The following is a 26,774-nucleotide window of genomic DNA, read 5'->3' as shown; positions in this document are numbered from 1 at the left end:
TTTTCCAGCACGTATCCTGACCGGACATATCAGAGAAATTTTATAAAAGAACCTGAAAAAATCCGGGCTTTGATTTCTAAATAGACGACCTAAAATCCGACCTAAATTTTGTTAAAACCCAGATCAACCCAATCAACCTATTTTATTATTAGGTCCTTTACGAAAAATATGAAATTCCAAAAAATAGGTTCGACTTTACAAATATACTTGATTGTTACAATTTGATTTGACTTACAGTCAGTGGTCAGCCACACAACTGCAACGAATCTGAAATGAATTCAATGTGCATTGTGCTGGGTGTAGGTATCTGTAACAGTTTGAGGTTATGTTAAAGGATTACTGTTAGAGAAAGGGCCAATTAACCCCACCGTAGAATGATTATTAGACTAGTTCACTTTTCGGCTTTTTTCGCAGATCAAAGCCGGACTCATATGGATTGTTCCTCATGCATTTTCAAGTATTTCTGCCAAATTTGAGATCTACTGAACCACAGAGAACAGACGTACAAGCTAGCCCACGAAACTTGTGTAAAAATCCCAACACCCTTTTTGATTTTTTGTGAGGTTATATATGATTACGCCTTTTCGAAAACTGGGCACTTTAAAGTTGATTTGTGACTTTTGAACGGCGCTATAGATGGCACTGTTTGCAGTCGATTTCTATCGTATTATTTGGTGATAGCATTTGAAATTTTACACACTTTTTTGACGATTTTTTGTTCGAGCTTGTACGTCTGTTCTCTGTGATTGAACTAATTTCTGTTCTGCGCAATGAGTTTTTGTGAAAAAAGTCCATTTTTCTTGAAAATTTTCTTATAAGAGTTCTAGCAAGCCCCTTTTAATATGAAACGATAACTTAAGGATGCACAGTGGTTGATATTATTAGCATTTTAATGGATCTTTTTTTGATTATCGTTCAAAACAAATCGAAAAAATTTAAAAAATCATAAACTACCAACTTGAACAGAAATTTTACTTACAAGTTGAAAGTTAAAAATGTACAGTAAATTAGAAAAAAATATTTTTCGCAAAAGCTCTTCTTGTAAAGCTAGCCCTTTTTATTACCTTTCTTTTGATGTAATAAACATACAAATTGGGTATATAGCGATCAAGTTATTTACAGATGTTTGCAACAAATTTGAATTGATAAAATATTTTTCATTCAAGTTTTCTCCTCACCAACTTGTGCGCAAGCAAAAATATTTTATTCAATCTAGTACCTACCCCAAAACTGGGCCAGGAGTAAAAAAAGCGCGCGCTTTGATCAAGTTATATGCAAGTTCTCTTGATGCCACGTTTTTCAGGTTGCATGAAGCTAAAACTTGAATAGGAACATAATTATGATTTAAAAACTGATGCATTAATATTTGAATAACTTTGCTCCTATTCTTGCGATAATTAAATTTTATACATCAAATGATTGATAATAAACAGGGCTTTCAGGGCTATATTAACAAGAAAAGATTTTGTGAAAAATATTTTTTTTTTCAGATTTATTGTAGATTTTAAACCTTCAACTTGTAAGTAGAATTTCTGTACAAGTTGGTAGTTTATGATTTTTGAAATTTTTTCGGTTTGTTTTGAACGATTATCTAAAACAGATCCATAAAATAGCTAATAATATCAACCACCATGCATTCTAAAATTATCATTTAATATCAACAGGGGCTTTCTAGAACTCTTATAAGAAAATTTTCAAGAAAAATGGCCTTTTTTACAAAAACTCATTGCGCAGAACAGAAATTAGTCCAATAGATCTCAAATTTGGCAGAAATACTTGAAAATGCATGAGGAACAATCCATATGAGTCCGGCTTTGATCTGCGCAAAAGCCGAAAAGTGAACTAGTCTAATGATTATCCTATGTTCGTTCGTAGTGCACCTTAAATAATGACGAGAACTGAGGGATATTAGTAATCAGCTAGCCGTTATTATGTACTCGACACGTTTTTACCCATCGAAGTATATGAACTGTAATTATGAAAGACGGAATACGGTATCTTAGCACCAGTTCGCATGCAATTAGCTTAGAAAGTAAAGATTCATAAATCTAAAGTTTACGTTAGTTATCTTCACTAAATACCTCCTGAACTAAACGGTAACACGTGGCTAAATCAGTTAATCGATAATTCGAAGAACACTCGACCACGTTTTAACTACAATCGACACTAATTCCACACTAATTTGGCCTCAAGTTATTTCTCTTTTCTGTTTAGATACTACATAATAAAATTTTGCTAGCTTAATTGTCAGATTAAAAAAAAATACTACACAATTTGTTTTTTTTTTTAGTTTGATTAGTGGATTTTTTTTTGTTATCTGATAAGATTGTGTCGGGGGTCTTCAGATCTTCCCAAAATTGAAAATTTGATTCATTTCCACGACTTAAGACACTTGTATTTTTTTTAGATTTCTAACAATTTTATTTTTCGAGTTAGATTTGGTTAGACTTTTTTGTTAATTAAATAAAACCATATTTCAAAGCTACATTACTCTGGTATTTTCAACGCAAATCATAAAATAGCGCATCAAACGTACTGAAATTTTATCAGCTTTTCAAATAAAATATTAAAAAATTAGGTAATGAAATTTAATATGAAAAATTGTAAATAAACTTCAAATGGTGTTTAAAAGTACCGTCTGCATCACCGAATATTCTGTTAAAAATATCATTATATAGCCCATAGGTCGGCAACCTGCGGCTCGCGAGCCGCATGCGGCTCTTTGGATGTATAACTGCGGCTCTTAAGCTCAATGTGTGAAAATTTTGAAAATCCTCGAAATTTTCTAGTGTAAACGGGCGCAACATAAGTTCCTCCAGTTCAGATAATATTTCCCAGGCTTCAAAAAGAACTACTATAAATAGAACAAATTAACAGCATCTTGTCAGATTGCAACCCAGTTGAAATTTAGAAATCCGTGAACGTTCTTCATAAAAGTCTGATATAGCATTTGGAAGCGTGGAGAAATTTTTCTTCGGGGGATGGGAAGTTATCCGTCAAATTTGATTTTCTGATTTAATCGGATAAAAACCGAACATTTTTTAATTGTCAAATAAAGTCCTCACTGTTAAGATTATGCAATTGAGTTTGTTTTTCTTGAATTGAATATTTCAAAAACAAATTTGCTTTTCCACCGTTCTGATCAAATATGAACATCAGATGATGACTTTAATAATGCTTTGAATACTGATAATAATTGTTTTGTGCATCAAAATTTCTTTCTTAATTTTTCAAATATTGAACTCCATCTCTCAATGTTCCTTTTCAAATTCATGAAAAAAATCAATTTCTTCGTTCTAATTTTGAACATGAGTTCAAGTGAACAAAAGTTTCAAGTTTGTTAATAAAAAATTTTGTCTGAGTGCTGGTCTTATTTTAGAATTTCATGTATAATATGAATATTTTTAAGAATTTATTCGAAGGAGAAACTTTATTGGGTAAAGAAGCATTTTCCTCCATAAACATTAATATCTATTTTCTAATAACTTTTACATCTTTTTTTTTTAAATTCTTAATTTAATTCCTAATCTGCAATTATTTTTAAACGTCATGACTGTTCTAAAAGTTGATTTCTAATTCTTTATCAGAATTTTGGTTTTGGTTTGTTCTATGAAGTGATGATCAAAATAACGTCAAAAAACTAAAATTTGAGTTTAAAAATCTGTTCGTTAAAAAATGAAATACAGCGAAGCAAAGTCAAAATTCGATGTCTATTATCATGTAAGATTTATTATTGTTATGGGAGATCCGAGATAGCTATCAAAACTTTCATCGGATCCCAGCATATTTCTACATCATCGGTTGAATCTATTCTTGACTATTCCAAAAATCCTAGATACTCTGAAATACAGTAAATCTGTCAAGAATTAAAAGTATTTTAAAAATATTTTTTCGACTTTTTGAAATATTAAAAATTGTTTTGTTTTGAAATATGGAAAAATTAGAATAAATTATTCACATAACGAATCTTATATAAATAAAATTGGTTAAGATTTTCGGCCAGGGAACCGCCAACAAACTACTATAATGTTTAACATTACAAATTCGCAAGTGAAAACTGAGAATTCATTCAACAAATTAAAATATCTGTTTGAAAAAATCAAATAGATTAAATTCCAAATCACTAATTGTATAAAAATTTAAAATATGAACTTGTGAATTCATAGAAACTTTGACAGAAGGATCAATCTGAATCCATGATATATTTGAAACTCAGAGGTTTAGACATTTTTTTTGAGATTTCATTAGTATGGAGAAGAAACAACTTGGAAGGGTTACGATTTTGAACAGAATAAAAATTTAAACTTAAATTTTCGTTATCAAAAAATATAATTTTTGAAACCTTTTTTTTTTATTTTATCAGAAATCAAAATGAGAACTAGAGAGCTGAATCGGAAGGCTTGTAATGACAAAAATTTAAAAGAAATTTTATAACCATTTTTTATAGACTAATTTTTTGACTATTTTTTTTTCAATCCGTAAAATATCCATTAATGAATTAAAATTTGTTGGTTTATTTAATCTAAGGCTCGAAAAATATTTTTCTATTTAAAATGATAGTTTTACGCGCATAACAAACAAATGAATCTCAATGGATTTTAACGGATGTTTATAACCAAAAAAAATTGAAGGCTTATTTGTAGAATTTGAAGAAAAATAAAATAGACAAACCCTCGTATAGTTTTTTTTTATATTAATTTACATCGTGTAGTATGCATTTTTATGATATAAAATTTTCAATGCTTCTTTTTAATATTTCAACAGAACACATCGAAAGTCTATTTTTTATATCTAGGAATAGGTGTAGGAAAAGAATTGCACCAAAGTTTAAAATGATAAATTTTATCAGGTCACAATGGTAAATCGCCAAAATTTCAACGTTACTAAGCTGTACCCGTTATGAAAATGTGTTGATTCAGAAGAATGAAAATCTCTTCCGTTTGCCAATAAACAACGAAAATCTGTGGCGTTGTGAAAAATGGTAATAAAACTGAGTTAACATCAGGATGCATGTATCTTAGCGATCACCATTATTTGTAGTAAGGATAAAATGATTTGCGGCTCTTTGAAACTTGGACATTTCCTTGATTTGCTATTTTTGGCTCTTCTGTCTCAAAAGGTTGCCGACCACTGGTATAGCCCATAGAATGATGAAACTTTCATCAGAACACACCAAAGTGGGCCAACAACTCCTTCAAGAGTTATGAAAGAAACAATGACAAAAAATCTCTTTTTTTGCATCGAAAACCAACAATGATCGAACAATTGCACTCAAATATGCAGGTAGCGCATGCTTCTTACCACGTGGAAACAAAGGTACTTATCAAAGGAGGTAAAAAGCACTATTTTCGTGCTTTATAGAGTGTTTGCAGCACAAAAAAAATCTAACCAAATCTAACTGGAAAAATAATAATGTACACGCTCTTTTTTTTTAACTCAAAATTAAGTACGACCGAGGTTCAAAACATAGTACGATTCTATGAACTTACCCTTTTTTCCTCCTTGCGATGGATCAAAACGGAGTTCGAACTGCGAACTCAAAATTGATCCCTTTTTTTCCTTCGGCGAGGGATCAAAGCTGAGTTCGACCTTATGAACTAAAAATTGAACTCTCTTTGTTGGACTGAAAACACTTAGCGAGTTCAGTCCGAACCGGAACAGCAACCAACGAACACGTCGCAAAATTATGTCGTTCCGGAACAATTACCGGAAGACTATGAAGGAACTTCATAATGAAATGCATGTTCACCGTGTCAGCGTAAAATTCTGTCCGTCATTGTCATCATATGGTGAGCGGCTTGGAATGTCCGGAAACTTCCGGATGTTGTTTACTTCCCGTGGGAAGTAACATCCGGAAGTTTTCTTTGATCGGGAATGTCAAAACTTTCCACCGCTCTGTAATTGCAATGCAATGTACCGGAACAGCAACATCCGGGTGCAACAAATTTTAATCATCCTTTAATTCCCTGAAAATCAGCTACCCTCGAAAAAAAAAGGATAAATCCGAGTTCGGCTGCCGAACTTAGTATTGAGTACGCCTATCAGAACTTAGTTTTGCTATTGCCCAGTCGAACTCAAAGTTGAGGGAAGCCATCGAAGTGCTGTTTTGAACCAAAAATACTTTATTTTGAGTTTAAAAAAAAGAGCGTGTAGGAAATCTGATAAAATGCATGTGTTTCTAAGTCGTAAAAATAAATAAAATTTTACAATTTTGTGGAGGAAAAAATCCTCATTCGCCAAATAAAGTGAATAAATCCAAGCCATATCCGGGTTTTTTTCAATAAAATATGGGCAACCGGGCCGGGCCGGACTGTTCCCAAATTTTGTATTAAATATCCGGTGCAACTCGAATAAAACCGGGCAATCTGGCAACCTTAATGTAACAGCAGGGTTAGATGAAACATTTGTATACCACAACTCTTATTCAATTTTTATTTAAATATAAACTGAAAAAGTTTAAGTGATAACAAAATGATGATGACATAGTTCTCACATCGTGAGATAGTTTTGTAAAGTTTTTAATTCTCAAAGAACATTTAAGAAAATCTAACAATAGATGTACATTTTTTTTAAATTTTCAATGCCGTAAAAATCTTTAAGTTCACTCTCTTCCTTCGAGCCGACCAGTCGCATTTTAAGAGTGTGCTTATTTCGGATCTAAAAGGCAACTGATTTTTTTTTGTTGGATGCGTGAGTCAGTGAAGCGGTGATGAGGAGGAGACCATCCTGGGCGAACTGTCCCAGAATGGATGGACACGGAAAGCCTGCGAGGAAGACTTTATTATATGTTTTTACGTGCTAAACCAGGTTATACGCTTTCCAAAAACCCGTTCGTGATTGGGAAATCAGTAGAGGAACACGCAGGAAAGGTGGAAGGAGGCTACTATGAAAAACGCAAATCATGGTATGTCATCAAAATTCGTAGCAAGGACCAAAGTAGGAAGTTATTCACTCTAACAGCGTTGAAAGATGGTACGCACATCGAAATTGGTCGCCATCCAGAGCTGAATTCGCGAAAGTTAGTGGTTTTGTGTAACGAAGTGGATGATATGACTGAAAAAGAAATAGAGGTTGAGCCTGCTCCCCAGAAAATAACAAATGTTCGTCATATCAGTAAGAAGACTGCTAGTGGTATCGTTAACACACCAACTCTGGTGTTGACGATTAATTGTACTGTTGTACCGGAATTCATAAACTTTGGATTACTAAGAGTTCGAGCAAGGCCCTACCCAAGTAACCAATAAGCCGTACAAAATGGCCCTTATTCGGCCGTATATTCGGATATAGAAACACAAAGCCTTAGAGCTCTATATTCGACTTAAGGGCTGCTCAAAAGCCGGTTTTGGCGTGTATTTCGGCCGATATACAGCCTGTGAGGAAATGTCAAAAAATTAATCCAGTGGGTACAACCCACCGGATGAAAATCTAAACAATGGAAAAAATGTGATGTTTTATCTTTTTCCCTACATGCTGTTTGTTTTCTCTATCTCCCTCACTCATGCTTCTCAAGTTGTTTTTTTTTGTCGAATGAGACATATGCAGAACCGGGATTTGAACTCTAAAGGCTTACCAGTGCCTTTTCTCCTTGCACTATTCCATGCTTTTATGAATCTCGGTAAATTTGTTCTACTTAAATTGAAATGCTTACCGGTGGCCTAAACGATATAATCGGCACTGCAATATTAAAAAGATGAATTATAATTTTGTTATGGTATTCAACTGAGAAAAAAAAACATCCAGCTTAAATTAGTGTAAAAATTTCAGATTTATTTCATTTTTTACCCGATACACAATGATTTTTTTTATCACAATACAAATATTTTTTCACATCAATTGCACAACGCAATTCACTTGGTTATTTTTATAATTTAATATATTAGAACATCAGCAATAAACAAACATTTTAATTGGGAATTTCAATTGAAGCACTTATAAGGCACAGTGTGGATTTCCATCGGGGTACATTCCTTTTGCGGGCGCCTGCTTTACAGTGGACGGATCTTCAATAGCTCGAGGGAGATCCTCCGGTTCCTATTGCTTGACGGCTCAGATTTCAGCTCCCAGAGCCGCTGGATTATCTGGAACTTCGTTTTTAATTCGGTCACCATTTTATTAGCTGGTTGAATCGCCTAAATCAATCTGAGATTTTTATGCGCTTTGTTGATTCTTATGGATTCTTCTTTTTTTTTTTAGAAATGTCACGCACAAAGCCGGTTAAAGGCACTGGCATTTACTCTCATAGCTCATTTAGGGCTTATCTGTCATTTGGATGTCACAGGGCCAATAGGCTTTAGTAAACATTCTATACGGCCAACAGGCACTGAAATGCTGTTATGCTGCTGATATGCGGCTTATAACAGTGCCTTATGGTTACCTGGGTACTATCCGCAACCGATGTTGTGCCGGCAGTGCCTTACTTACGGCCACACTAAAGCAAGATGTCTTTATCAGATGTCGTGTACAATTTGCTCTTCTAACCACGGAAGCGCAAATTGTACCTCAAAGGTAAAATTTTGCCGAGATTGCAAACAAAACCATTCTCCTACCGATAGGTCCTGCCCAATATGGGTTTTTGATTCTGCTGCTCTAAAACTCCAAACTCCAAAATAGTTGACAATAATAATTCCAACTCATCATACGCCGACATCGTAAAGAGACAAATTGAAGCACACAATCTGCACCGAACAAAACAACCAGACCAGCAAGCGGACAACGAGAAGTTCCGATTCAACAAGAAGACAATCAACAGCAGCAGCAAACAAGCAAGGAGATAGAGAAAAGAGATCGCTTCACAGCAGCCACCGCAAACCCAATTCCCGTGTTTAATGCTGATTCCCCCCCTAGGAAAAGAATCACATAACAGCCGCCCCCTCCCGTGCCGACAGAAAATATGGAAGACAATCGTCTACCCAAAGTTGGAGACAACTGTCCAATTCTGACCCGTTCACGGAGTGCAAATCGCATCAAAACTTATCCTCATTCCTCATCCCTTCCTAAATCCTGACCTTCCGTCGATCCTCCCCCCACTTTTGCTTTGTATAATTGACCCCCGGCCCTATGAAACTTGTAAAAGTAAATGGCCTTCAATAAAGAACTATTTGAATTAAAAAAAAATCTTTACCCAGTATGACGGGTTGGCTTAACGATTTCACCTACAAACTTAGTATTACTTTTATTATCCTATACCAACACTGTTGGAGTAAACATATTTTTCGTACAATCACCTTTTTTTTTTAAATAAATATTTTTATAATTAAGCTATTAGTCTGGGCTAATATGCGTCAAAATGCAAATCAAAGATTCACCTTTTAAATCTCATTTCCATATGCTGGAATATGATTATTTTGCATCACGCGTTGTTTTTGTAAAATTTAATAATAACTAGTTTAACCAATACGTCAATTTGATGACTCAATAACCTTAAAACTTTTAAAGTACAAGTGGTAAGATTATCTGTAAACATTAAACTTTTAGAGTACATTGAAGTTGAAAAGTGTTGCATGATGCCCCGATAGACGGTATGATAAAAAAGATTCATGAAAAGATAGTACCTAACGAGAGAGAAGAGACAGAAGAGAGAGAAGAGAGAGAGAGGAGAGAGAGGAGAGAGAGAAGATAGAGAAGAGAGAAGAGAGAGAAGAGAGAGAAGAGAGAGAACAGAGAGAACAGAGAGAGAACAGAGAACAGAGAGAAGAGAGAAGAGAGAAGAGAGAAGAGAGAAGAGAGAAGAGAGAAGAGAGAAGAGAGAAGAGAGAAGAGAGAAGAGAGAAGAGAGAAGAGAGAAGAGAGAAGAGAGAAGAGAGAAGAGAGAACAGAGAAGAGAGAACAGAGAAGAGAGAAGAGAGAAAAGAGAAGAGAGAAGAGAGAAGAGAGAAAAACTCAAAGAACACCCCAAAGATTTTTTTTTTAATGAAGCGTTAGACTCTTTGGAAACCGTGTTATTTATTTGGTTTTGAACATATTAATCTAATCATACATCATATTTAGTAGGATGAAAAGTTATATTCAAGGTCAGAAGATGAAAAACTTACCAAAATTCGCGCACACTCTTCGTTGTCGTAGATCGCAGCCAGATGAAGGGCCGTGCGGCCGTGTTCGCCTCCCTGTTGTATGTCGATAACGCTTCTGTATTTGCCCATCACCTGCAACCCCTTGACCTTGTTGAGCTCGGTGGCCAGATGGATTGGGGCCAGCTTTTTCTCGTTTAGTAAGTTCGTCTCGACAGGTCTGTGAGCCGAAAAAAAGGAAATGGTACCGTAGAACTTATATGATGAAATATGTTTGCGCGCCAGAATCAATTACTTGGATGCATTTCAAGTTTTGCTTCATTTTGTTTGCCGAAGTGAACAAACAATCGACAACACAGCATTACTGTACCCTTCAGAATATTTTTTTTGAAAAACCTCACGTTCGTGATCATTAAAAAAAAAAAATGTCAATCGTAATGAACAATCAATTAATAAAACCAATTGATTAATAAAACATTCAATCATGTTTTTTTATTTCTCAGATTCAAAACAATTACATACTTTGAATCCTCAATGAACCGATTCAATAATAATTGAACTACCTGGAAGAAAGCGACAAGGTAATTAACTGATGATATGTACAAGCGTTATTAAACTTTTCAAATTAACTTCATAGATCCAATGAAAATTGCCAATTCAAATGAAACACCTCCAGTTCTTCAATTTCAAAATATTACAGAGAGCGAAGTTGGTTAGGTCTCATACTTTTTCCAAGAAAACGGAGTAGTTTAGTTACGCCAATCAGCTTGTTAATTAGCTGTCGCTGTCAATTTGCGCCATTTTCAAACGACCTACCAAATTTGTGGTAGGGGGGTTGAAAAAATACTTACACGTTCAACAGGAACTCCAGAGCATCGAGCGAATCGTTTTCAAGGCCACGTGAAGCGGAGTGTTGCCGAACAAATCCTGGGCGTTGAGATTGCCACCCTGCTCGTGAACGAAGGAAAGTATGTTGACTCGATTTCGGGCGGCGGCCTGATGACCTGCGGTACGTCCCTTGCTGTCTTTCACCCCCAGTCGACTGTTGTCGCCTTCGTACAGTCGTATGAACTCGTCGAGATTTCCTTGTTCGGCCGCCTATAAGGAAAAGAGAATGATACCCACAATAGTGAATTATGATTGCTCGAATCTATCTTGATGCGTCTTAACAATATGAATAACGTTGGGAGTCACGAGTGGCTCCAGAGAGTGAAAAATAAAACTGCTTACGTAAGCAGCAAATAAATTTCGGTAGCAAACGTAAATTATCAGTCAATTAAAATGAATGCAATTGAAAGCTATTGATCCGTCATCCGGGGCTGCCAAATTTTTAAAACATTGCAAAAATCAATGAACTATTTTGAATTTAATGAGGGATTTGGATGTTTGTAAGGCCTGCGAATCATTTCTTAAATTGTTTTTATTTCATGGTTTATTAATTTTTTTCCATTAAAAAAATTAATGTAAAAATGGCTAGTTTTGTTATCTTGATGAAATATGCACTTCACATGTTTGCAGTTGCTTTGCCCCACAAACCTTTTCTTGCATTTTGGGCACGTTTTATGTTCTTTTAAAGGCATTTGATGCAATATTTCATATTGTCAAAAAGGACATTGGAGTTTTGTCTGGCTCAGATTACATTTTTTCCTAAGTTTTCAACTAGGGTAAATGATCTTGAGCGGAACTAATTGGGTCAATTCGACGCAACTCGGAACAGTTGACCAAGCAGTATGGATAGAGGTTATATCCGAACGAATCTTTTTTAGTTCAGCGGATATATTTTGGTTTCTGCCTTCTAATGATGGTTTGTAGAATATTTTAGAGTAAATCCTAATAACTCTAGAGCTGTTTTACTGAAAAAAAAATTCTGATCTTGAGCGGAACTAAAATATGATCTTGAGCGGATTCCAAATCTTTGCGTAACTGTGAACAATTCAATTAAATTTAATCTTTAAAGGTTTTAAAGTTAAAAAATTGATGTTTTTACGTAAATAAATGAAAATCTTATCATACTTTTCTAATTCAAAGTAAGAATCCTAAATTTTATATTCAACAAAAAAACTATGCAAATCCAATCGAAATTCAAAAGTTCTGTGAAATCTGTGAATATTTCAAAATTCTGTGTTCTGTGACACATATTCTGTGATAAAAATTTGCTCAAAATTCTGTGAAATTACAGATTTATCTGTGATTTCGGCAACCTTGCTCTAAACAACTCATTCATAGCATAAATTTTATAATAAATTTCAGTTTCTTAAGAATCACGATAAAATTCATTTATATTATAAAATTATGGAAACATTAAGTATTTAGCTCAATTGATAAAAGATTTTTTTCCCAAACCAATATCCATGAGTTCGAGCTCAAGCAATCGGATAGGATTTCAATCCCAGGCTTCCAATTGAATCGTTATGTATTATAAAATAGCTAACCCGGTGTGCTTTGCTACACTTTGTAGGACTGAAGGAATTCTTGTTAAAAGTAATTTGAATTTTTGCTTATTGGAATATCGTTTTTAATTGGAATTTCAACATCAAGAACAATCTCTTAAACGAAAGCTGCTTCTTAAAGTTCGAATAGTAATGGCAATGAAGATTGATTATTTTTCTGAAATAATGACTTTACTTTATTGGCTTTATTAGTTCTCGAATTATGCCAAAAAGTATATACCTAGTTGACATAGTGAAAGTTAAAGGTCACAGGACGTGACAGAATGTCTTCCTCCTCCTGACCGTCATCCGTCTGAAAGAAAGAATCGAAAAACATTTCTTGTACCCCAAAAAATTAAACATTTTGTGTGCCTGGTTTGGTACGCAATGACACCAATTATAGTAATTTTTGGTTCTATTCGAATTAAGTACATCTTTTCTGTCCCTAAAGCTGATATAATAAGAAAAAAATACAAAGGTGTTGCATACATTCAGGGGTAAAACTTGCGTGTGAGATATAAGGCATAAGGCAGCGCACATAGCGGTATATTTTGGAAGCTAGTAGTTCCGCTCTAGATCAAAGATGGTTAAACTCAAGATCATATTTTACTTTAAAAAACTACGCGATTAATTGATATTTTGATGGAAAACTTGTTACAAAAACCCGAATAATGCTTTTTTAAGAATTATTTTACCATTTTGATCATTAAGAATCAGTTTATAACGGTCAAGGGTTACAAAAATTGACGTTCAAAGTCAGCATAGATTGGTGAAAATTGCAGCAGAAATGCGTATGTTTTTAAAGCTTCTAATAACATCATTTCATTTCATTAATTTTAGCAAAATTGACAAAGCTTGTATGAAAAGATCTGGAAAAAGTGTTTTTTCAACATTTCGATAAGATTCATAAATAATCATTACCTAGATCTTAGGAAATGTAAATGGTTCCGCTCAAGATCATTTACCCTACCGTTTTTAAATTCAAATTCAAGAAAGCAGGTCGAGAGAGCAAAATGAAATCGGAAGGATACAGGTGATCACAGGCATTTGAAGTCCGTTATTTATAATTAGTTTTCAGTTTCAGGCAAAGATAAAGTTATTGTATGCTAAAAATGCTAGTAAAGCACATTTTTTTTGAAATTTTTTTATTCCATTAAATTTGAAAAATAAAAAATGATTGTTAACACTTAAATACTGAAAAAAATTAAACCATTAACGAGTGAAATGTTTTTGTTCTTGTATAAAGACGGAATTGAGGGAAGTGGGATAATGAAGACTGAATGAACTATTTTACATTTTCTATCAACATGATTCAGCATCAAAGTCTCCGATTAAAACTCTGAATTATAGACAAAAATAATATCTGTAATTCTGGGACTCGTTCCAAATATTTTATGACGATTATCTACGATGCTATTTTTCAAAATTTCATCGAAAAATCATGCCTAACGTCAACAAATCGAGTCATTTTACTTGAAAATTTACAATCCACATTACTAAAGTCATATGATTTTCAGGAATGCCAATCCCAATTAAGTAAATTCATGAAATCAGTGAAAATTTTTTGGGATCAAAACTTTGACAAAGTTTGCTTTTAATTTTTGAGAAATTATGATTTTCTGATCTGTTGATTCTGTGATTTTGACAACTTTGCATAACATGCAACAATAGACTGAGTCGATTTGGGGTCATTTTGGAATTTCTCAAATCCTGGGGTCTAAAAAGCTTCTGGGTCTGATAAACAATAAATTGTATTGACATCCCTGCAGGGTGCCTAGCGAGGTATTGCATGACTACTTTCCATGCAACACTTCGCGAGGCTCAAGCAGTGATGTCAACTGAATTTATTGTTAATCAATGCGAAAAGACATACCCCTGTTAAACAGCTAATAACTTTTTATCCTAATAAGATACGATGTTACGGTCTTGGACAAAGTTGTTCAGTGGAAAATTTCCTTTAGGAATTTTATAAATTGACACATAAACCATCAGCTGGCTCGGTTCCACAGACGAAACAAAAATGATTTTTCAGTACAAAATATTCAAATTTACCATACAAACCTAAAAGTTCAAATTTACTCATGTAAACGTTACTTAAAAATTTCTAAAAAAATCGTGGATGAGTTTTGGACCAAGGCGAAGCTTTTAAGACCCAAGGGTTTGAGAAATTCCAAAAGGACCCCAAATCGACTCAGCAGTCTAATGCAACAATGCAATCTTATACGGAACTTCAAACTTCAGTTTTTTCATTGTTTGTTCAATACAATTGGGTCTTCGAGGATAGAATTTAAATTGTGAAAATTTTTTTCGAAAATGCGCACAGAAAATAGAATTTTAAGTCTATAAATTCAACAACGATTAAACGTCCAACGCTGAGAAGACATTCATCGATTTTAAATGATATGTTAAATATTTTTCTGAAAGCAAAACCAGAATATTTGCGCTAATGCTTGTTTGTTTTTCCGTTTCCTTTCACCCGTCTTCGTGTGCGAAATGGCTTTGAGATATTTCCACCATCTGCGCCCGTCTGCCAAGCAAGAATTTTTGCTGATTTTTCAAAATACAGAAACTACAACTCTATTTTATTTATCATATTTTTGTTAAGCACTGTTCTTGTGCATATAGTTTTATTGCCCAAATTTTGCGGGAAAATACGCAAAATCCAGTGCAAAGGCGAAGGTAAGTGTAAGAATAGTCTCAGAAAATGCAATTGATAAAAATGTATAAAAACAGCTACATTTGAATAGTGAAACAAGTTGAGCACCACTGATTTTCAGTGTGTAGTGCACGGCTAACTATTACCCAAGACACAAACACGCAAAACCCTAAACTTGCAGCAATTATAATTATTTATTTACACACGACATTTTAAGCTAGCTTACATATAACATATCCCAGGAGTGAGCAACCTTTTGAACCAACGGGCCAATTTAAATTTGAAAACTTGTCGGCGAGCCGCACTTTAAATTATTTTTTTTTCATAATCAGCAGAACTTCACGTCAGTTTTTATAACTACAAATGTTTGGCGAAAACAAATCTGAAAAAGGAAAGATTAACCGAATTTACGAGTTTAAAAACAGAAAATCAACACGACTTTTTAAAAACCCGACAATGAAAAGGTACATCACTAAATCTTTGTAATTTTTACTCTCTCTCAATTTTTCAATAGTCAATCACCGTCTTCTCGGCGTTGAACGTATAACTGCTAATTGACTTTCTGTGTTTTGTTTTTCCATAATTAAAACTTGTCCTCAAAGCCTAGATTTTTTTCCAACAAACGATAAGAACCTCGTTTTTTAAAGCGAAGTTCTGTATTGGATCTTTGCATAGAGATGTTGAGCAAGGTTGTATAGAAATCACAGAAAAAATTTCAGTTTCACATATTTTCAAGCCACTATCTTCAAAATTCTAGAATTTTTATCCAGATTTTCATAATTTTTAATCTTATTTATATATCATTGGGATAGGATTTCAAAAGCTATATTATGAGTGAAACAACTCAATTTATCGATGTTTTTTATAAATTTTCTATAAAATTTCTGTTAAAAGCATCACAGATAATCGTCAAATAACTTTTGGGTCAAATCACAGAATTTCAGATATCTATTGTTTTTATCAAGAAATAATCATTTTTGTCGGTAACTTTAATGCCGGCTGATTCATGTTAATATAAAACCTAAAATCGTTCACCCAGGCTTTATTATTAAACTTTCGTTTTTTCGTCAATATTCAGAAATAAATAATATTTCCCCAGGTTTTGGTTTGAATTTTTTTGCCAGTATTTGGATGCTAACAGAACAAGCCTTTTTACCGAATAAGATAGAAAATTATCTGCTGAGCATATTTTTTATCATTCATCTTTATTTTTGCTTGAGACGAAAATAATGACTTCACTAAAATGGGCTTCGAAATTCCTTTGATCATGTGTAGCTTTACTTGCTCTTCCTCATTTTAATGGATTCTGCTTTTCAAGGTGGTAGGAGTTAAATAACTAGGAAAAATGTATCCTGATTTTAAAAAAAATCAAAATTACGTTATGCCAATAAAAAATATTGCATTTATGCCTTGAACAGAACATAATATATGCTTAAAAGCCAGAAAAAGTTAACAATTTCAATGATAGTGGGGAAAACGCAGATAAGAGCATATTTTGATCAAGTCATTTAAATTTTCCTATCAATCAATTGTTGAAAAAAAGGTAAGGCAAAAAATTTTAAAAAAGCTACGCGGGCCGCACAAAAGGGTCTCGCGGGCCACATGCGGCCCGCGGGCCGCGGGTTGCTCGCCCCTGACATATCCAAACAATAACAACTAACAACAATCATATCACAGCTCGGATGGCACACGGCATGTGCCTGGTTGCACTGCTCAACGGGCACATGGCGAAGGCCCGGAGCACCTCCGTTGTCGGCTTCCGGCTGGATTTCTTCCGGCTTGGCCCGACCGACTGAGCTGGAGCCAATAGTGCCTTTAGCTCCCGAACAACGGCACTCGGCTCTTTAACAACGATCCACGAGGGATCGTTGTCTTCTTCCAATCAAAATTTCTAACGAACCGGATGATAGCCGAGCTAGTGGTTTTGTTCCGGCACAATTTTTCTTTCGTCTTCCAATTTCCTTTTTGCTAGTGGTACGGAAACGCCTTCGACCTACGGCGTCTTTTCTGCTGGATATAGTTCTATTTGTTGGTGGGTCATCCGCTATCTCCCGTTGCCTCTTCACCAAACCAACTTGAATTGGGCTTCCAGTTTGTTGGCTTCTACTCCGGAAAGTAAGCGATGGACGGTAACTCCACGACGTTCCGAAAATCACAATCGCAATGACGAATTCTGGCGCTTAATTTGTTTTGTTCCACCAATTTTGTTTTTGTTTTGCCGAATCTTGTTTATGTTATGTGTGTTCAATGAAAGTTGGTTGAAACAGGTTGAAATAGGTCGAAACAAGTAGGAATGGGTTTTGACAGTTGATAATCTGTCTCTTTCCAATTGACTTCGACCGATTTCAACCAGGTCGTCCGTTGAACATACGTTCACCAATACTAATGCGTGTTTTGTGCGTTGTACACACGAATTTCCAGACAGACCGTTTTCATTCAAAAATTTTTGGAACCTGCGAAACGATTACATTTATACTTTTCTAAAATTCAATTTCGTTTAAAATTTCTTTCAAAATTCATTAAATGAGCAAAAGTCATCAAATAGAAAACTTCTTTTACTTTTTTCGCAGAACGCAAAATTATTTGAAGTATTAAGGAACGTTTGATAATTAATTCGAAACTTTTATTCTAGAATGCCACGTTTTTGTTTTCAATTTTTGTCAAAAGCGTTAAATAATTTTAACCTATTTAGAAAAGTTTTTTCAACATCAAGAGCTAGTAGAAAAATTGCATATTCAGATTCAGGGCACATAAATATCATCAGAACATTTTCAATTACATAAATGAACTCCTGTTACATGGTTTCAAATTTGTCGATGTATAAAACAAGTATTCGATTAATAAATTTTGAAGTTATAATGGTTCGTTTCAAACTATGTTCTTATTCAGTTACACTTCTTAATTAAAACCCATTCAAATGACGAGCTAGTGTTTTTGTATGTCTTATTTAGAGTTTCAATTAAAACAAAAGGCTAATTGAATTGCAATTTATAATTTACAATTAAACATTATATTTTCAATTATAGTGTCGTCAAATGAAATTAGGTTGATTAAAGTGTTAATTCCGCCGGAGGCGAACCAAATTTCTGACTTGTTTGTCAACACTTATTATTAAACACCTTTTAAGGTCAAGTAATATTCCGGAACTCTACAAAAAAATTTACTTGGAAAAAATCTTCATGGGGGGCGGGTTCGCACGGCTTTGGTTGGTACCTAAAAAGTTCAAAAGTACCTCCCGCAAGCACCACATCAAACCGTTTGATTGCGGTGCCAGCAGAGATCATGTATGAAAAATTAATTGCAGGAAGCACCGCGACTATCCCGACACGAAACACACAGGACCGACCGCCGACTGAATCCAAACATCCAGAGCACGAAAATGAAATGGCGAAAACGAAACAAAAACATGCTCTCTGTCTAACACACACGCTGCCTGTGTGTTAGTGTGGTAGAAATGAATCCTGCTTTCGAGCTGGATCGGTTTCGACTAGTTTCGAGCGATTTCAACTTGCTCCGTTGAACAACGACCAGACCTGTTTCAACCAAAACATCAGCCTATTGAACAACGACCACTTGACAGAAACTAGTCGAAACCAATCGCTACTTACGATTGAACGAAGCTGCTGTTCACGTGGTTTCGTTTGACATCTTACACTATAAACTCTAAATACTCGAGTTTGGCTCGATTTAAACAATCACTACACACTCAAAATCAAACAACACAAATACTTAATTATAACGCTACAATAGTCGGCAAAAATTCTGTGTTTTGTGTTTTATAAATGCCAAAATATCACAAATTAGTGAAAAAAAACGTTCAAATAAAAAGAGTCATGAAGAAAAATTAGTGTAAAAACAATTATAATAGGAGTAAAGTCATTAGAAATTCAAAAAATTTCATTTAACCCCCTCTGGTTCGAATAGTGTTAATAAGCATAACAATATCTTCAAGTGAACAGACAAATATGAAGAGCCAGTTAGACCAGGAATGAGAAACCTTTTGAAACAACGGGCCAATTATGGTATTATGCTTTATTTTTAACATAATTTATGAGTTTTAGAATTTTCGTGATTTTTTAAGTCACAAAATTTAAAAAGTGTGTGCGGTTAGTAAGTAACGTAAGCAGAAATTAAAAAAAGGCATAAATTTTTTTAAAAGAAAAATGCATAGAATTTCGATCATATTTTATATATTATTAAAAACAGGTTTTACTTTAAATCTTCTAAGATAGAAAACTAAATTGTATGTTTCACTAAAATTAACATTATCCGTTACATGACTAATTGAATAATTTTTTTTGTGTGATAAGTGGAAAATAACGTCACAAACAGTTAAATTCACTCTGTATGTTAATAATAATAATAGGAACACCTTCCCTGAGTAAAGATACTCACCTCAATCAATTTGTCCCCCTCGAAAAGCACATGTTTGAAAATATCAAACCAAGCCGCTCGAAATGCTTTCATAGGATGATCCGCACTTTTTGACTGCACAATTTCGATTTTATTCAAAACTTTAGTGGAACTTTTGCTTCGAGAAGATTTTTGCAATTTACTCCAAGCCATTTCGAAACTTTTTCGACTACAAGCCTTAGCCGGAATCAAACTGTTTCACCTTGCCACCGAATGATTAATGCCGTGACCTATCGGTTTAATTCATTGAGATGTACATGAGACCCTTCATTAAAAATGTATAGATGCGTTTGAAACGTAGGTACCAACATCATTATTTGAGGCTTCCGAACCAATGTTCTCGGCTTAGCATTGGCAATTAGTGCCATCTATTTAGATCTTATCGCAGCTTTATCATACAGTTAATTGTCTGAATGGTGAGTCGATTTGAGGGTCTCTTGCTGTGCATAGTATCAAAAGTTTGCCAAACAAAGAAAAAAAGTTTCGCGAACAAAGAAATCTTCTTTGAAAGGTTCAAGATTTTTTTTTAAAAATATTAGCAGATTAGAAATCAGCTTCCTGTTTAGAAAAGAATCGAATCAAAATCTGTGAATCAAATTAAAAGATGCTATACATATACACGTTGACAATGTTCTATCGTTCGTTTGCTCGAGAAAAGAAATAGTTTTTTCAGGATTCTGATTGATGTATTGAGAAAGGTTGAAAAAAAAACATCCTTGACGAAATAGTAAAGCATTACACTAGATGTGCCCTGTCGCTAGATTCGATCTTATAACTGACGAGGATGCTTTTCAATTGTTGAGAAAAAAAAAATGATGACGGGTCTTGTAGCTCCTTTTTTTTTATTTATATCTTTCTCAGCGGCTGCACACGTTTATTTTTCCAGAAAGATCACCTTCAGATGTTACAAGAGCATGTTACGTTTAAAGTCAATGAAACATGTATAGGGGAGAATGGAGATACATGATCCCCTTTTCTCATTTTCATCATATCTTTTTGGAAAAAAATTAACAACTCACCATCTTTTGCATTTTCTGACAGCGTGTAATTTCAAGTTTGTATGCTCCAAAAGTTAGAAAGATACATAAACCCATAGATGAACTAGAAGCATTTTCGTGAGACCAAAAAAAATTTGATATTTTTTAAGTTAAAGGAAATTAATTCAGGGTGCCCTGACCCTAGGCAAAAATCTAGCAAAATTAAAAGATAAAAGGTCCGGTGACTATTTTTTACCATATTTGTTCTCATTTCACAATCTGTAAGTATCAGACAAAGATAATTCTTAAAGTTTGTCTACTAGCCTAGATTCATTGCATACTTTCAGGCGCAATTTTATAGTTTTTAGATAAATCCAGTATTTTGAGTCCTTTTAAACAGAAAATTACTGGTTAAACATTAGTTACTGGACAAATATTAGTAATTCAGTGATAACCAATGATCACGATCCTTTTAGAAGAGAAATATCTGTTAGGACTCTAGGGATCAATTAAAACCAATAACATAAATTTTGGAAAACTTTGAAAATACGGCCTTATGATGTTCATGGGAATCATTTTAAAGTGATAGAAAAAGATCTTCAAATCACATTTTGTTAAATTTTTCAAACAAAGTTCGAAAACTCAAAAAATAAAATTTTGAAAATTTGTTAAGATAACAGCATTGTCGTTTTTTTCTATTTGGCACATTTTTCTAGAATATTTGAGTCATTCTGAATTCAAGATATAGCGAAGGAATCAAGTATCCCCAGGGATCAAGTATCCTCATTCTCCCCTATTGGAAGCCCGAAGATTTCTGAAAACTTTTCCTCGAAGCCGATCCTTTTCAAACTTTTCGGAAATGAAGATGTGTTGAAAGCTTATGTAGGTACATAGGTACGTATATTTAGGAATGTCATTTCTTTATTGAAACTCCTTCCTTTACAGTCCGTGACATTCTTTAGATCCCTTTATATCCGGTTGTATGGTGGTCTTTGAACTTTCCGGGTGCTATTCTGGAATCAATGATTTCATGTTGTTAACATCCATTTGATATAGCCTCGAAACAAAGGTTACGATGTTTTTTTTGTGTTTTTCTCCATTTTTCTTCTCTTTTTAATGTCTTTTTAAATTAGTTTTTAGTTTAAACAATTGAACACTGACTATTAAAAACTCTATTTGAACACTCTAACATAGTTTAATATTATGCAGTTTATATGTATTTTTATCACAATCTATTGGCTCGTATTACAATTGTCATAAATATAATGTACATTTGTCTGTTATATTACGCTCCTACTGTAGGAATTTTAAACTTTTGGTACATTATCAACTCAAACTGAGTAAGTGTGGGGCATAACTTATTTTGTGGATTGTTTTATGTGGTTTAACTCAGCTCAGCGATTCAGTGTTCAGCAGATGTATGGTTTATTTCTCTCTCGTGGTTTCTCAACGGCTGTGATGAAATCAACGGGTACAGAGCGGGGAAAACTTTTTATTCAAAAGGATCCAACTTTAGCTTGGGAATGTTTTCGCGCTTTACGTGAAAGCGTTACCGATGTTGGATGATGAATAGCTTGGTAAATGCCATCGCATCGTTGGTTTCTTTCAGTCTACAGGCCAGAGAGAAAGTGCCGTCAATCAACAATTAGGTAGCATTTTAGATTTTATACATAAATATTTTAAAGCAAATTCACGTAGTTTATTTGTCAGTCATTTTCCCATATTTGTATTTGGGTTAAACAAAAAAAGTTTAATGTTTAATGTTTATTCTTAGGAGTACGTGAGCCTGTCAGTTATAAACTACACAGCAAAAAAAGTATTGCTATATTACATCAAATACCTGCACATAACTTGAGTCGCAAATGGTACCTGATTTTACATTGTCTTGATGTGCCCGGCTGTTTGGAGACAAATAATTTGTTTCGTACCGCTGATCCATATGGGCCAAATTTCCTAAAAAAGGAAAAATTATGAAATTTGTTTTGAAGCAGTGGGTTTGCTTATATTTTTAATTAATTTTGGAAGTACTTACAAGCCAAACAAATACAGCTGAGGTCCATAATCCGTTTCTTTATTTTTGAAATGAAATCAAATTCCAACGTCAACAAAGGAAAACATTGACTACTTGATGTGATATCACATAGAAGGTTGTGATATTACACTTCACGACGTATTCACGTTGTGTACATCATTTAGATGTATTATTGCAACAGAAATACGTAATCCCCAGAAATTACATCGTCCATCGTTACATTATTTTTTGCTGTGTATAGTTCAGGTTAAGGATATAAATTCTTAGAAAAAACACTCACAATTCACGAGGCAACCCATTTTCAACATCTTTTCATTGCTTTTAACCTTAAGCTTAACCGTGAATAATTTGTTCAGTATGTGTTGAATTTTATATAATTTTCTATGAGATCTTCCAATTTTTAAATAGGAGACATCATTCATTGTAACATTCATCTTTTAAGGTATGTCAGAACTTTCTTGTGTTCCAAATTTGGTGATTGTAGCTTCAAAATTGTTGGAGTTATTTTTGTACCTAAGGTGGAGGTAATCTAGAATAAGGAATTATCTCGTTATGTCAAAACTTGTAGTTTTGTGGAGTTTTATATTGATTTCGGATGATGAATTTTAAATAAAAACTTTTCTGAAAAAACTATAGAAATGTTGATTCGATCACGTTATTTTTCAAGCGTTTCATTGAAAAATTTACTTGAAATCCGACATGAAAACTTCTCAACTTGTTTGGCATCACTGTAGAATATTCAAAAGTATTATATGTTAAACATTTTAAATCAACTGTCTTCAATCGCGAGCAACTTTGGCTATTGTGAAGAAAGTTATAAATGATTTGATTTCAGTTCTCTTCTGCCGTTCAATAAAATATCTGAATTTTCGATGAAAATGCGAAAGGTTATTCTTATTTAAAACTCAGAAAAGTTCTCTAGTGATTTGAGAAATGATTAAACGGGTTTATTGAATTACCGTCAAACGGGACATCATGCAACAGCAGAGTTTGTTGCAACATTTGGATATAATATTTTTTATTCATTTTTTATTTTAATATCTTCTAATTTATAAAGATGAGTTGGACTATACATGTTTTTTCTTTTTTTCATATGTCTTTATTAGTATTTTAATCATTACATTTAAGTTAAATTATTAAAGTAAATTAAGTGATCAGTACAACTCTTTGATTCAGTAAATTCTAAACATTGTTTATTTGATTTAAATTTGCTATAACAATAAAGCAGGGGAAAACTGTACAAGACATACCAGAGTAAGATGGCCCATGCCAATCTTTCTTAAAAATACACTAACCTATGGCTTCTAATGATGTTTTTCTTCATTTTTATTGTAGCAAACATCATTTAACACATGAAAAGTTCATTAAAACGACTTTAGATTTTAGAAACAGCATTGAAGCATGCATTTTTGGAAGACTATAAATATTTTGTTGTATTTTACTTATCTACTTCTCACAAATTTTAACCGTAATCAATCATATCAAAATTGGGGAAGAATGCCCACAAGACCACGTTCAAATTTTGAATGCTTGAACTCTTGAGAAAACTCGAATACCATGATAAAATGCCATTCTTTTTATTTGCTGACTCCCACATTACGATAACAATGAGTTTAAAAAGTGCACCAATATTTGACTCGAAAAAGACATCCGCCGCCATGTTTGCTGCGATATCAGGATGTAGAAAAGTGTATTTTGAAAAGCTAAATTTTCGATATGTTTACTACCTCTGGAAGAATGATTGTCACATGTTACATTTTGATATATAAGGCATTTTGGCGTTTGCCGCCTCGTTGTGATGAATATTTTTATTATTTTTAATAAAAACATGTTTTTTGGAGTGAACTTGATGTTTCCATCAAATAACGCAAACAAAAATTTTGAAGTAAGTCTTCTAAACGTTTACGCACCGCTGTTCGATAGTAGGTTTATCTTGTCGAATGTGGCAGACAGATTGGTATATATATAGCATCAGTTAAAGAAGTCTTTCATTTGGAAAATGTTTTTGAAAAATTAAATTTCAACTTATATGAAATAAAAAAAGATCAAACTAGATAATTAAAAAAAAAAAGGTTTTGAGAAATTCTGGGAAATGTTGATGGGAAAAAGGTCCTTTCTGTGGGATTAATTTTTTTTATATGTGGTGGAAATTTGTTCATGGAAAATGGTCCATTATTGGGTTTAATTTCGGGTATTTGTCATTCTGAGGCCCTTCTGATACCTTATGGCTAAATGAGATTCTTTTGATCGTGTTTAGGGTCTTTTGTATATATACAAATGTTTTAAAGATGATAAAATGTTAAATAAAACAAAATGTTGATTTATAGCGCATTTTCAGTAACTCATAGAACCAAAACTGTTGCTGGAGCTCTGGGGTACCTATCTCATATCCATTAATTGGTCGGGATTCGACCAGACCGAACTGAACGCCATCAGCATTTTTTCGATACACTTGAACTTTATGTGCATATATTTTCATCTAGGCACAAAATCTTAGATGTTTATGAGCTTAAATAAATAGTTTATAATTCAAGGAATTCATTTTAGTCAATGGTATTCAGTTTTGCGATGTAAGATATGTATTACTCGAGATTTAGTTTCTGTTGTTTTCAAATTTTCTCATGGCGCTCAGTTCGGTCTGGTCGAAGGCAGGCCAATTACCCAAGATCAAAAAATATTTTTTTTTAGAAAAATCTGAATTTATTTGAAGTGGAATAGAAGCCTGAATCTACGGATGAAGGTTTGTAAGGCGCTCCTGAAAAATAATCTTTTCTTCTCGTAGGGCTTTTTGAAATTATCGTGAAATAAGCTCTCTTTCATCTTGTTTGAATTTTTAAAATTAAACGCATCGTTGCAGACATAGCAGATTATTCAATTGGTAAGTAAAGTAATAAATTGACTAAACCCTAATTTCATGTTCGAAAATGATGTGAATCCAGTTACCTGCAGCACAATTTCCGGATTGATCCGCGACGATTGCAGCCGCAGGACGCGACTCCAGTTGACCGGAATTTTCAGTGGCGTTGCGATTGTCAGCGTGTTCTCAGGATAGCAATCTCGTAACATGTGCCGCAACGATTTTCTGCTATACATTTTGATAGTTAACAACAATCAACATCAAAGTCACTTTTCTTCGCGCGAAAATTAAATTTCAATTCAGAATTTCGATGTAATGTCACTTTACGTAAAATTTCACCTCAGCCTCCGTCAGCCACATTTCACGTAACTCGCGCAGGGCAAAGAATTTAATTAGCTTCGTCCTCGACTGGTTGGTTGGCTGGCAAGATTGCATAAACGAAACCATCCGTGCTCGAAATATTTATTTTATTTTTCTCGATTGTGTCCTGGAAGGAGCGATAAATTCAATCACTGTCATAACTGATGAACATGATTGGAAAATGATGGATGGGGATCGCTCTGCACAACACCTTGAGGGTGGCAAGCAGCACGATGACAGTTTCCTTGTCGAATTTTGTTTTTCTTTGAGGCCGGTTACATTGATTCTGATTAATCCTAATTTCATTTCCACTATTGATTCAGTGTGTACAATTACCACGGGCAAAATGAAAAGAATAATTTGAAACCTCGAAAATGGGACACAATATCACAAAAGGTATTCGGAGTTGCGAGAGGGGGTACAGTTCTGGTGTACCTATTTGATTTCTGATACAATTGAACAATGAAAAAATGATGTGTCATGTGATTTGGATCACTGATAATATAAAAATAACATCTATTCATATGCAACCTGTGATATGTTTTTCTGAAACAGTGATTATGGAGCCAGAATTTTAACGTTAACAGTTTTCTCTAAAATAAAACAGAACTTTACAAAACACGCCTTTGATCTCCTGGAAGTTGTTCTCTATTTATATTTAGAAATAAAAAATCTCAAGTTCCCTAAGCAAATAACAATGAACAAATTCACAATCACAATTCTGTTAAAATATTAACCAAAAGTATTTCTTCAAGAGTGGAAGACAAAAAAAGTCACGTAAAAATGAGCAAGCTCCTCTTTCTGAAATTAGTTAAGACCATGAATTCACCACCAAATTCTGCTAATAAAATTGTCTTCTCTTTGCAGGGCTTTGAGACTTTAATCTTGTCGTTGTTTTTGCGGAGATTGAGTATCAAAGTTGTACAAGAAATTCAGGTAAAAAGACATTAGGCAGAGTCGATTTGGGATCATTTTTGTATTTCTCAAACCCTGGGGTCTAAAAAGCTTCGTTCGGGTTGAGAAGTCATCCATGATTTTTTGCA

General features: G+C 33.8%; 1 protein-coding gene across 1 annotated transcript in view; it reads right to left on the bottom strand.

Moving 5' to 3' along the window:
• LOC129758062 (transient receptor potential cation channel subfamily A member 1) overlaps positions 1-26,774 on the bottom strand; it is a 118,800-nt gene that overhangs the window by 48,097 nt on the left and 43,929 nt on the right. Inside the window, 3 exon segments of the mRNA XM_055755489.1 lie at positions 10,032-10,227; positions 10,859-10,901; positions 10,904-11,105. Of these exon segments, the coding sequence (XP_055611464.1) occupies positions 10,032-10,227; positions 10,859-10,901; positions 10,904-11,105 (441 nt within the window).

Source organism: Uranotaenia lowii, chromosome 3, assembly GCF_029784155.1.
Source record: "Uranotaenia lowii strain MFRU-FL chromosome 3, ASM2978415v1, whole genome shotgun sequence".
NCBI classification, from domain to species: domain Eukaryota; kingdom Metazoa; phylum Arthropoda; class Insecta; order Diptera; family Culicidae; genus Uranotaenia; species Uranotaenia lowii.
Note: the sequence above shows the minus strand (reverse complement) of the source record. Positions and strands in the feature narration are given on the sequence as shown.